The sequence below is a fragment of the Mirounga leonina genome, unplaced genomic scaffold (assembly GCF_011800145.1).
Source record: "Mirounga leonina isolate KUSES-001 unplaced genomic scaffold, KU_Mleo_1.0 Mir_168, whole genome shotgun sequence".
NCBI classification, from domain to species: domain Eukaryota; kingdom Metazoa; phylum Chordata; class Mammalia; order Carnivora; family Phocidae; genus Mirounga; species Mirounga leonina.
Genome location: NW_023270426.1, coordinates 9,544,438 through 9,557,397, shown reverse-complemented (window position 1 = coordinate 9,557,397; position 12,960 = coordinate 9,544,438). Strand labels below are relative to the sequence as shown.

General features: G+C 36.2%; 1 protein-coding gene across 11 annotated transcripts in view; it reads right to left on the bottom strand.

The window, feature by feature from the left end:
• Nucleotides 1–12,960, bottom strand: part of CSNK1G3 (casein kinase 1 gamma 3) — a 109,352-nt gene that overhangs the window by 71,048 nt on the left and 25,344 nt on the right. For 10 of the 11 annotated variants that reach the window (XM_035014004.1, XM_035014008.1, XM_035014006.1 and 7 more), the window contains exon 2: nt 1,776–2,203. In XM_035014004.1, the coding sequence (XP_034869895.1) occupies nt 1,776–1,953 (178 nt within the window). In that variant the 5' untranslated portion in view covers nt 1,954–2,203. Of the gene's footprint in view, nt 1–1,775; nt 2,204–11,225; nt 11,320–12,960 lie in introns of those variants that run through there. The other variant, XM_035014003.1, reaches the window with a different exon arrangement.

Genomic DNA, 12,960 nt, shown 5'->3' with positions numbered 1-12,960 from the left:
ACTTGACTTGTATTTTCCATAATAGCGGGGACAATTTTTAAATTTTTCCAGTATTATCAGTGCTAAATCATGCCTCCTATATGACAGACATGCAGTACATTTTGGATGGATGAAGGGTGCTCAAAGTTACACAAGTAAATAACCTCGTTTTCCAATTCCAAAATCAGAAACAGTTTAAGAATTTCAAAATATCCAACTCAATATCCTTCAGGAAATAAAGTGTAAAACATTCACCCTTTCAAATATGTGAGTCCCTACTAAAATGCAAGAGTCTGCCAGACACATCAATCACAGTTCTTTACAAAGTATGTCACTGCCTTTTATTGGTTTGCTTCATGAAAAGATTTAATGCACAATAACAACACAAAATAGTATTAAAATGAAGGACTAACTACAAATTAGGATGTTTTACAAGATGAAAAGGAGAAGTAATTAAGTAGATAAACATACAATTGGATTTACTTCTAATAAGTGGGGTTATATCTAAGGAAAATTGTAAAGCTAAATTTTCCTTTTTACATAGCAAGTTTCCATTCTTGGTGGTCCATTGACCAGACCCCTCAAGGAACCTCAGTACTGACGTCCATATAACCATACTGCCGTGTTATTTCTCTTCATTCAAGATAGCCATATCTCTACTGTACTAGCAGTTAAAAGCCTAGATTTTGGTCCTGAGTCTGTCATTAAATTGCTGTGTGACATCTGGCAGGCAACCTTCCCTCACTGAGTTTCAATTGCCTTAAATGTAGAGTTAGGAGGTTTAATTAGACCAATGTTTACCAAAGCAGTCTGATTACAAAAATAAACTGAATCAGTACTCTGTGTCACCCTTGGTAAGAATATAGGTTTCTTGGGGCGCCTGGGTAGCTTAGTGAGTTAAGCGTCAGACACTGATTTCATTATAGGTCATGATCTCAGGGTCGTGTGATTGAGACCCACCTAGGGCTTCAAGCAGGGCATGGAACCTGCTTAAGATTCTCTCTCTCCCGCTCCCTCTGCCTCTACCCCTACCACTCCCACTGGGTCTCCAAAGGAAAAAAAAAAAAGAATATAGATTTCAGAGCCCCACCCTGGAGGTACTTGGTTGGGGAGGGGGTGGTGATGGAATTACAATGTAAATTTCACTGATTTTTTTTTTTTTTAGGTTTATTTATTTGAGAGAGAGAGAAGGGGGGAGGGGCAGCAGGAGAGTAAAGGAGTCTTAAGCAGACTCCTCAATGGATGCAGAGCCCAATGCGAGGGCTCGATCTCACAACCCTGACATCACAACCTGAGCAGAAACCAAGAGTTGGATGCTTAACTGATTACACCACCCAGGCTCCCCAATTTCACTGATTTTTACACAGTTTCAGTATATTACCTTGACTTTAAGCCATACACACCCTCCTAAAGTAGTCAGTTACTACTAATGTTTTCAAATCTGAAAAAGTAGCAACCTAAATATCATTCTTAAATAATACACTGCAAATGGCTCCTTATGGGTCCTTTTTTTTTTTTTTTTCAGCTTGTTGGGGCTTTTCAATTTACTTTCTTTTTTCTCATATTCCAGATGGATGATCTCAAGTAAACAGACATTCATATACTAGGAACTCCTTACAAATGAAAATACAAGTACGAAAAAAAAAAGAAAATACAAGTACGAAAGAAATTTCCATCATTTATATTCTTTTAAATTATCACAATTAAACAACTAAACAATAACTATATCATTTTCATTAGAAAGTACTTTCAGTTTTAAAAAAATGCTTCCAACATAATAAACAAAATAGTCTTACCTAATCGTAATTCTCCAAAATTGCCACATCCAATTTTTTTTCCAACTCTAAAGTTAGGTCCAACCATTAAAACTCCAGAGGATGAAGACCCAGTTCCTCGAGTGTTGTGTCCCGACCGACCACTAGGTCGTGCCATTCTATCATCTGATTTATCCTTGTCTTTCTTTTTATTATCCATATCAAGTTTGCGGTACTCCACTTTGAATTCTTTAATCAAGACAAGCACAATGAAATAGGGTATTGTGAGAATAGGTACATCACTAGGTTAACTGTACCAGGTGGGTAATTGTTAACATTCAAATTGCAGTAGGTAGTCAGTTAACTGGAGCGTGTTCATCCCATTCGTAAAATTTTTCTCAGTTGTCTTTTCAGCAAAACATATCTTCAAAATTATCTTTTCAATGATGTAAGCTGATATTGATAGAGAGCTAGAATATTAGAAGAGAAAATTAGTCAACTTAAAGAATTAAAAAACATATTTTGGGGATATTAATAACATAAGTTCAAGCAATGGATTATTGTTATTTGATTCCCACTTAAATCAAACCACAGTAGACTTAAAGTAACCATTAGTCTCTTTCCTATACTTTAATAACAAAGAGATAACAAAAACAAAGGAAATTTATTGAAAACTAAAAATATATCAAAAATGTGCTATTTCATAAGCCAATATACATTCACTAACCTAGACCCTACAACTTAAAGCCATTTCAGTTTTTACCAGTAAGTCAATATAAGATTTTCCACTTAAAAGCAGAAAGAGAATACATTTTGCAAATTAGTAAAAGATTTTAATAAAAATGTCTTCCATATGTCCATACACACATACATACAAATTTTCAAAATCTTTTCAAATATACATTCTCATTTGAACTTCATTCATTCAAAACTTCATTCATTCAGGGAGCCTGGGTTGCTCAGTTGTTAAGGGTCTGCCTTCGGCTCAGGTCATGATCCCAGGGTCCTGGGATCAAGCCCCGCGTTGGGCTCCCTGCTCAGTGAGGAGCCTGCTTCTCCCTCTCCCTCTGCCCCTCCCCGCCCCGCTCATGCTCTCACTCTCTATCTCTCTAATAAATAAATAAAATTCTTAAAAAAAGTTAAGAAATAATTCAAATACTATTTATTAATAAATATTATTTATAACAATACATGGAAATGGACTTCAAAAGTGGTAATGCAAAGAACATTCTTGCCACCCGTCACGGGAAACAATTCTTATATAACATTTGAACTAGGCCTTTAAAAAAACGTGATTTCACAAGGTTAAGAAATACTGGCACCCACCTTATGAGGTGGAGAAGATCTGCTTTTATATTTTCTAATATATACATGAAAACACTAAAGCTCAAAAAAAGGCATTTGGAGGAGTCTTCCCCATTCATCTTCTCTAGGAAATTCACTCATCTAACATACCTCAATTTTGCAAGCTTAAGCAATTCTCCTATTTTTGTTTGATCAATTTGAGTGGATTCCTATTCTTTGCAATTAAAGAAATGACTTCAAAACATAGTCACTAATAAAGAAACCAGGATCAATATTAAGGACTTCTTATTCCTATTTCTGAAACTGATTATATAATGCAATCACAACAAGAGTTGAAACAAATAGTATTTTCTTTTTTTTTTTTTTAAGATTTTATTTATTTATTTGACAAAGAGAGACACAGCGACAGAGGGAACACAAGCAGAGGGAGTGGGGGAGGGAGAAGCAGGCTTTCTGCAGAGCAGGGAGCCTGATGCGGGGCTCAATCCCAGGACCCTGGGATCATGACCTGAGCTGAAGGCAGACACTTAACGACTGAGCCACCCAGGCGCCCCACAAATAGTATTTTCTGATTAATTCCCAGCAATTCCCCAAATAGGCAATTAGTCCTAATACCCAATGTGCTTAAGGTGTTTCATATTATTTCTGCCATACTCATACTTTGCAGATAAAACTGTAAGCCTCTGTTTGGTATTTGTAAAACTGAATGAGTTCTACATATACTCCTTATTCTGTTTCCAAATATAATAGACTAACTGATACTGAAATTCCCATCCTGCTGTAAATAACTACACAACTAAATAAAACTTATAAAGCACCTGTTTTCAGGTATTGAATAACAGGCACTGTGGTCTGTGATCTTCAAGAAAAAGCAAACACATAAGATGAGTCCCACCTTTACCCAAGCTCTCTAGGGAGGGATAATTTTCTGACGACAGTACAGGGAGGTGAAACACAGGTCATACACAGTGATCACAGATCAGTCACTGTTGAAACAAGTGAAATTTGCAGGATGTGGTACACAAGGTAAGGCAGTGGTACAGTTCTGGGGGTAGACAGTGGTAGGCAGAAAGCTAGACTACACGTGTGGGTAGCAATATTCTGAAATACCTAGGCTACTATGGGGTTAAATGAATAATGAACATACTAAAGGCTGCACAGTGCTGGGAGAGCTTTAAGTTCATATGTAGTCATGGTGGAAGGAACTCATTAATATTGCAGGAATTCAGCTGAGACACCACAAAGACCAGGTCTTAAGAGTAAGTACCATTCTCTAAAGTAAAGACTACCCTACAGGGCTCAACTAAAGCCTAAAACCAAGCCTAGATAGGATTAAGAAAAGCATCAATTAAACTCACTCCATTCCATAAAAAAACTCAACATACTTAAAAAGACAAAAGACCCAGACTCTTAACAATGTTGAACTTATAATATCTAGCATACAATTAAAAATTACCAGACATGCAAATAAGCAGAAATGTGACCCACAGCCAGGAAACCAAGCTGTCAAAAGAAACAAAACTCCAAGATGATCCTGATAGTGGAATTAGAAAACAGGACTTTAAAACTACTAACTAGCTGTTAAAGTCTTATTAAATTGAATAAACAGAATGGAGCAGAAAAAAAATATTTAAATAAATAATGGTTCAAACTGTCCCAAATTCAGTGAAAAACATTAACCTACAAATTGAGGAACTGTGAAACTTCAAAAAGAAATCAAGAGCACTGGAAATCAGAAATGCATGGGTATTCATTTCCTTAAAAGATAAGTTACTGATTAAAGCACAAATAAATTTTTACTGTCATTTATAACAAAAATGGAAGTAAAATATATGACAACAAAAATGGGGGGGTAGTATATGGAACTGCATTATTTTAAGATTGTTATATTTGTGGGTAATGATGTGGTTCAATATTAAGTAGCCAGTGACAAGTAAAGAATGTATATTTTAATACTTAGACCAAATACAAAAAATTAACTGCAATAGGAATAACTAAACAGCTAAGACAAAATATAAAAACAATAAACAACATCTGATTAAAACAAAAAAGAAGACATATGAGACAAAAAGAAAACAGAGCAAGACACTACAGTCAAAAACACACAAAGGACTATGAAAATGGACCATATTCTCAAAAGGGAAAAATTGTCAGGCTATATAAAAAAGAAACATCCAACTAGATTCATCTCTAAAAACAATTTCAAATACAAAGACACAAAGAGACTGAAAGTAAAAGAAGAGACAAAGATACACTATGCAAATTGCAAGTGTAAGAAAGCTTGAGAAGCTATAATATTATCATACAAAGTAAAGAGAAAAACAAAGAAATATCTCCAAAGATACAGAGGTCCATTTCATAATGCCAAAAATACCAGTTAAACTGAAAAACATAAAAATCATAAATACGTATGAGCAAAATAAAAAACTAAAAAAACTAAAATTAACAAAATTAAAACTAAGAAAATTAAAGGAAAAAAGATCATCGAAGTTGAAAATGTTAACAATGTTTTAATAAATGATAAAATAGAAGACAAAAATATCAAGGGGCGCCTAGGTGGCTTAGGTGGTTGAGGGACTGACTCTGGATTTTGGCTCAGGTCATGATCTCAGAGTCATGAGATCAAGCCCCACCACATCAGGCTCCACGCTCAGCGGGAGTCTGCTTGAGATTTTCTCTCCCTCTCCCTTTTGCCCCTCCCCCTACTCTTGCATGCTCTCTCTCTCTAAAATAAATAAATCTTTAAAAAAATTTAAAAGGAGGCAAAAATAGCAGGATGTATACTGATATAGAAGATCTAAAATAATACCATCAGTACCCTGCACTTAAACTGACATTTATAAAATACAACATCCAAAAACTACAGAATATTTCCTTTAAATGCTCACCAAGAAAGATCATATGCTGTGTCATAATTTAAGTCTTATATAACTGAAATATCAGAGCACATTCTCTGATCAAAATAGAATTTAAAAAGGAATCAAAAATTATGATATCTAGAAAATCCCCAAATATTTGAAAACTAAATATACTTTTAAATAAATGAGTTGAAAAATAAATCACATGAGAAATGAGAAAAAAACTAACAAAATAATAATGAAACATTAAAAATTGTAAGCTATATCTAGATCAATGCTTAGAATAAAATCAGAAGCTTTAAAATGCCTACATTTAAAAACACTTTTAGGTAATGATCTAGGTTTTCTTCTTAAAAAGTTAGAGAAGAGCAAATTAGACATCACTTGTACTTTAATAGAGCTATTATTAATATCCCATGGACTTATATGAAAATATAGTCTTAATGAGTGAAAACAGGAGTCTCAGCAGATAAATGCCAACCTATCATACAAAAAAACGGAAACTCTAGAATAAAAAGACTCATATCTGAAAGGAAAAGCTTCACTGGATACACTTAAAAGTAGATTGGAGGGTGCCTGGGTGGTTCAGTTGGTTAAGCAACTGCCTTCGGCTCAGATCATGGTCCCAGAGTCCTGGGATCGAGTCCCACATTGGGCTCCCTGCTCAGCAGGGAGTCTGCTTCTCCCTCTGACCCTCCCTCCTCTTGTGCTCCCTCTCTTTCTCTCTCTCTCAAATAATAAAAAAAAAAAGTAGATTGTATAAAGCAGAATAAAGTGTCAATGAACCTGAAAGGAAATCCAAAGAAATTATCCAGGGAACAAAATCAATAAAGTAGAAAATAAACAATAGAGAAAGTAAATAAAGCCAAAATATTCATTCTCTGAAAATGGACAATAAAACTGGTAACTCCTAGCAAAAATGATCAAAAATAAAAGAGAAAATATACAAATAACCAATAACAATACTGAAAGAAAGGACATCACTGAAGATCTTAGAAATTTTAAAAGGATAAAGGACAATTATGAGCAACTTTATGCCAATAATTTGATAACTCAGATGAAATGGACAAATTTCCTGGGGCAACTGGGTGGCTTAGGCGGGTAAGCAACTGACTTGATTTCAGCTCAGGTCATGATGTTGGGGTCATGAGATCCAGCCCCACATCAGGCTCCAAACTCAGTGTGTAGAGTCTGTTTGTCTTTCTCCCTCCCCCCACCTCTTGTGTTCTCTCTCTCTCTAAAATAATTAATTAAAATCTTTAAAAAAAAAAAAAAGGAAATGGACAAATTTTTTGAAAAATCCAACACGGAATTATAAGATGAAACAAAATATCAATAGCTCTGTATATATTAAAAGAACTTAATTTTTTTTAATAAAATCTCTCAGATATTTGAGTGAAAGAAGTCAGGAACAAATGAGTACATATTATCTGATTGTAGTTACGTGAAGTTCTAGAGTCAGCAAAAATAAGCTGCAGTGATAGAAAATCACATCAGTGTTGCCTAGGGTGTTGGGGTATCTGAGTGAAGAGTAGCATGAGGAAACTTTCTGGGGAAAGGAAATGTTCTACATCTTAACTGGGAAAGGATTACACAGGTGTATACATTTGCCCAAAATCATAAAATGATACTTAAAACCTATGCATCATATTATATGTCAACGACACTTCAAAATGTGACTTTTAGAAATAACCCACATCCAAAAAACTTCATGCTATATCTGAAAGCTCGTGTTTTTTCCATCCTATAACATTAACATAAAAGTTATCTGAAAATGTTACTTTTCTTAGAGTTAATGAACATATCAGTACTTTAATTTAGAAGCTTAAAGGGCCTTTCTATACTTCTATACTTTTTCTATTACTTCTAGAAGTAATTTTCCTTTTGCAATTTTTCATGTTATTTTCAATATGTAGCTTTTTGTTTATATTTAATCAAATACCCAAAACACAATCTACATGTAATAAGAATTCAAATAATAGAGATAAAGTAAAGGGGCACCTGGGTGGCTCAGTTGGTTAAGCGACTGCCTTCAGCTCAGGTCATGGTCCTGGAGTCCCGGGATCCAGTCCCGCATCGGGCTCCCTGCTCAGCAGGGAGTCTGCTTCTCCCTCTGACCCTCCCCCCTCTCATGTGCTCTCTCTCAAATAAATAAATAAAATCTTTAAAAAAAAAAAAATAAAGATAAAGTAAAAATACCCCTTGGGATAACCACACCCCTTGTCCTCCATCCCACTTGCCTTGAAAGTAATAACCATTACTTTCAGTTTGGTGCGTATGCTCCAGAGTTTTTTTGTAATGCATGCACATACTTGTGTACAGCAATATTTATGGGTTTGCTTGCTTGTTTTACAGAAGTCCTTAAGCCTCTGAAGAACCAAAATTGCTTCATGAAAGAAACAGCATATGGAAGTGTTTCATACATGAAAGGACTTTTGCCCTTTCACTTTGATATCCCTCTACCCAATCTGAACTGTAGAGGATTAAGGGCCAGCATAACAAATGGGGGACAGAATCAGGAGGCAACCAAATCCCTTCCCCAAACGAAGTTCCAGAGCCAAGAGCCAGGTCTGAAAGTGAGAGGTGGGGAGACAATGGTTGAAAGAAGCAATGAATTAGCTTAAAACTGAACATCAAAACCAGAACGGGTATTTTTTAAATACCTGAAAATAAGTCCATTGCCAAAAGTGAACTTATTCTTATAAATATGTGACAAGAAATCAATGGAAGCTAAGATATCATCTATGAGTGGCGAAAGTAGAAATAATCCAATTAGATACATGATAATACTAGTTAGTGAGAAATGAAGCTGTTTTCTGTTTTAGCCCATCCAGTTCGCCACACTCAAGAAACTCTTCAAAAACCCATAATAGATTTTTTAGTCTTCAAAATATTTTTACAAACTAGATTTTTTATTAAAATATTTTCTTATTACGGATCTCAAACAGCGCTAGTACCTTCCCAATTACAGCAACTATCTAACTATTAGTACCGCCTCCAAGTTTGGCTACTCGCTCTAGCCACAAATTCCAGCCTACAGGCTAAATTCAGCCTGTGGCTTGTTTCGTACACTGCAAACTATCCCCCAAACCATTTTTACCTGGTTGGGGGAAAAAATGAAAAGAATAATAGCATTTTGTAACACATGAGAATTAGATGAAATTCAAATTTTATTGTTCATAAATTTTTATAAGAATGAAGCCATGTTAATTCATTTACATATATTTAGGGCTGCTTCATGCTACATGAGTTGAGTAGTTGTGAGAGGCCACCTGTGGCACGCCTGTCACTTCCCACTGCCGCACAGCACACCACAAACTGCTATGACTGTCATGCTTTTAAATCACAGGACAGGGTGGACAAGGTATTTCAAAATTAGATGGTAAAGCGCTATATTCATTATAACACTATACTAAAGAATACAATATACTTGGACACGACAAAAGTACTAGCTTTCTATTGCTGTGTAACAAATTAGCAAAAACTTAACAGCTAATAGCAATACACACGTATTAGTTCACAGTTTCCGTGGATCAGAAGTCTGGGCACAGCTCAACTGAGTCATTTGCTCAGGACTTCACAGCTTCATTCAAGGTATCAGCTAGGCTGCATTCTCATTTAGAGGCTAAAGTAGGGAAGAATAATCTTCCAAGCCCTTTCGGATTATGGGCAGAACTCACGTTTTTGCCACGTAAAAGTAAGGGCCCCTGCTTTCTGCTGGCTCTGGGATGGAGGCCACCCTCAGGTCCTACACGATGCCTATAGTTCCTAGAAGCTGCCTACAGTTCATTGCCATGTGGGCCTCTCCAACATAGCCACTTACTTCTTCGAGTCCCCAGAAAGAATCTCTAACTCCAATTTTCTAAGAATGAGTTTTATGTAAGGTAATATAACCTTCTCTCACACCTAAGTTCCAATCTTTGTACCCCCTCTAATGTAACAGTTCTCCCAGGTCTGGGGACCCTCACTATGTGCTTCCAGGCCTCTTTGATGCTACCTGCCTACGGAGGATTAGAAAAAAGAAGTCTTGGAACACCAACTAGTAGCAAAGACTTGGGCAACGATTAATATGTCTATGCTTATTTTAATAATTATAAAATAGGATTAGACGAGGAGATTTCTAAGGATACTCTTACATTATGCACAGTATTAGAATTTCCTGTCAAATTTGATGACAACGACTCTTATATGTAACTTTGTGATCTCTGAACCTAGTACACTACTGGGCATGTAGGGCAGTCAATAGATATTGTAGATTAATAAATTAGTTATTTCTACCTCTAAGCATTTCCAGGTTTTATGTGTATGATTCCTACTTAGAGCCCTCCCAGAGACTTACCACCAGACTCCTAACATCAGGCTCTTCATTCACCTGAAACACCTCAGTGAGCATTATTCACATATGCCGACCAGTGTGCTACCAGTGCTCCCAAGAATTTCCTGGATGAGACGGAGTTTCCTTGCCTAATTTACTCTGTTATTACTGCCTGCATTTCTGTCTTCTGCAGTGATTCATCCTAGCACCAAAGAAAAATCAGTTCTGAAAATTGAAGATATTCTTTCAGCTATACCTAACACCAATAGACAGGAGTCACAAATCCAAATGCCCAAACAAGTAAGGCAGGTAATACGTATGAGTAAACCAAGCAGAGAAGAAGACAATAAGGAATACTGGGGACTACAGCAAACTAGAAAGCAAATACCCCACTTGAAAGGGGCAGCTATTACTCAGCTGGAAACAGTATCATTCCCATTCAGGAATCTAGACATTCTACTACAGAAGCCGGGTTTTTTTGTACAATCTCTGTAGTTGATATTTGCTGAGCACTTACTATGCTAAGTACTTTAAACAGATTAATTCATCAATTCTCAAAACTGTAAGGTATTATTATGAATCCATACTTTTACCAACAGGAAATTAAATTTAAAGGAAACTAAAATTTAAAGAAATTACACTGCATGACCAGCATCATGAAGTTAGTAAGTGGTACAGTGGGAATATGATTAAAAGTAGAATTCCTGAGTTCATATTTTTATCCACTTTACCTCCTAATGTTCTTTTTGCTAACTGTCTGACCTCTCAAAATACCTTTCTAGCTGGATCTGCAGCCTGGGACTTTCCCCTTTTGCCAGCCTATATTCTCAGTATCTACAACACCTCAATGTTGTCAGATCCTAATCTGAACCAACCTGGAGGAAGGAGGGGAACCCACCATTCAACAAGCCCCATTCATGTACACAGGGTTCCAAGACATTTATGAACAAAAAGACCATACACATACACACACACACACACACACACACCAGAAGAAATAAATCATTAACCTACAAAACTGCAACGTGCTGTCTTCCTATGATATATACACCTTTCTGTTGAAATACTCTTTTTTTTTAAGAGTTAACAACTGTTGGGGCGCCTGGGTGGCTCAGTCGTTAAGCGTCTGCCTTCGGCTCAGGTCATGATCCCAGGGTCCTGGGATCGAGCCCCGCATCGGGCCACCTGCTCGGCGGGAAGCCTGCTTCTCCTTCTCCCACTTCCCTTGCTTGTGTTCCCTCTCTCGCTGTGCCTCTGTCAAATAAATAAATAAAACCTTAAAAAAAAAAGGGTTAACAACTGTAACTATGTATATCCATATCAATAAAAACATTTGGAGACATGAAATATTAATAAATTTTTGGAAGACGGGAAGAAACGCATTTACTGCAAATGAAACAATGAAGGAAGCAAAGTCCCAAACTAAGTGCCAGAAAATACAACAGGGAGTAAGGAGGTGACCTGCCAGAAAGAAGTCCACAAAGGCTTCCTAAGGGAAGTTAGGTGAAATAGTAAGCAGGAATGAAAAAGGGAAGAGAGGCAGGGGCAAAACGGGGGAATGGGAAAATTGTTACTAACTACTATTACTATTTCCTATGTAAAACAAAACAAAACAAAACAAAACAAACCTCTAAAGAAGCCAAAGGAGGGTCCAAAGGAGAATATGGGGGGAGGGGAAATTATACTCTGGCATCACAGAATAAAACCTATCCCCATTTGGCATTCTGAAGAATTCCTTGCCTAAAGACTGGTTCCCTGAGTACTCATTCTAATGTGGAAACTGACAGTCAATAAGCACCATCGTGTATACATGACACCAAGAAACTAATGAACCAACAATCCAGAACTACAATATTTGTGAAGAAAGCTAATTATGCGAAAGAAAAATACAAACAAAAAAGCAAATGAAAAATCTGGAAAAAGGAGATCACTCACACAAAATAAGAGAAAAACTACAAAAAATAAAAACAATTAGATCCTCAGAGGCTTCTGAGAAGAACAGTAATACAGAGGGAGAATGATAAAATGCTACATTAAATGGAATAAGCAAAGACCAAGTGGGGAAGCAATCTTAATATGTAAAACAAAAATAAGAAAACAAATAAAGGAAAACACATAGGATGAAGCAATCCAACACCTCCAACTTCCAACTAATAATTTTAAGTATTGTGGAGAACAGAGAAAATTAAAATTTTTCCTGAGCTGGAGCAGAAAGGGCCCATAGAACGCTAATCAGGAAAGATTCCCTCTGTTTATGGCACCATTATTTATTTAAAATAGTCAAATTATGGAAGTGGCCCAAGTCTATCGAAAGATGAATGAATGGATAAAGAAGATATGGTATACATATTCAATGGAATGTTATTCAGCCATAAAAAAATAAAATTTTGTCATTTGCAATAACAGATGAAGTGAGAAAGTTTAACTAGGTGAAATAAGTCAGTCAGAGAAAGACAAATCCCACATGATATCACTCATATGTGGAATTTAATACATAAAACAAACAAAGGAAAAAAGAGAGAGACAGACAGACAAACCAAGAAACAGATTCTTAACTATAGAGAACTGACAGTTACCAGATGGGAGGTGGGTGTGAGGATGAGTGAAATAGGTGCAATAGGTGATGGGGATGAAAGAGTACACTTATCACGATGAGCACTGAGTAAAGTACAGAACTGCTGAGTCACTATATTGTATACCTGAACCAATATAAACCTGTATGTTAACTGGGGTGCCTGGGTGGCTCAGT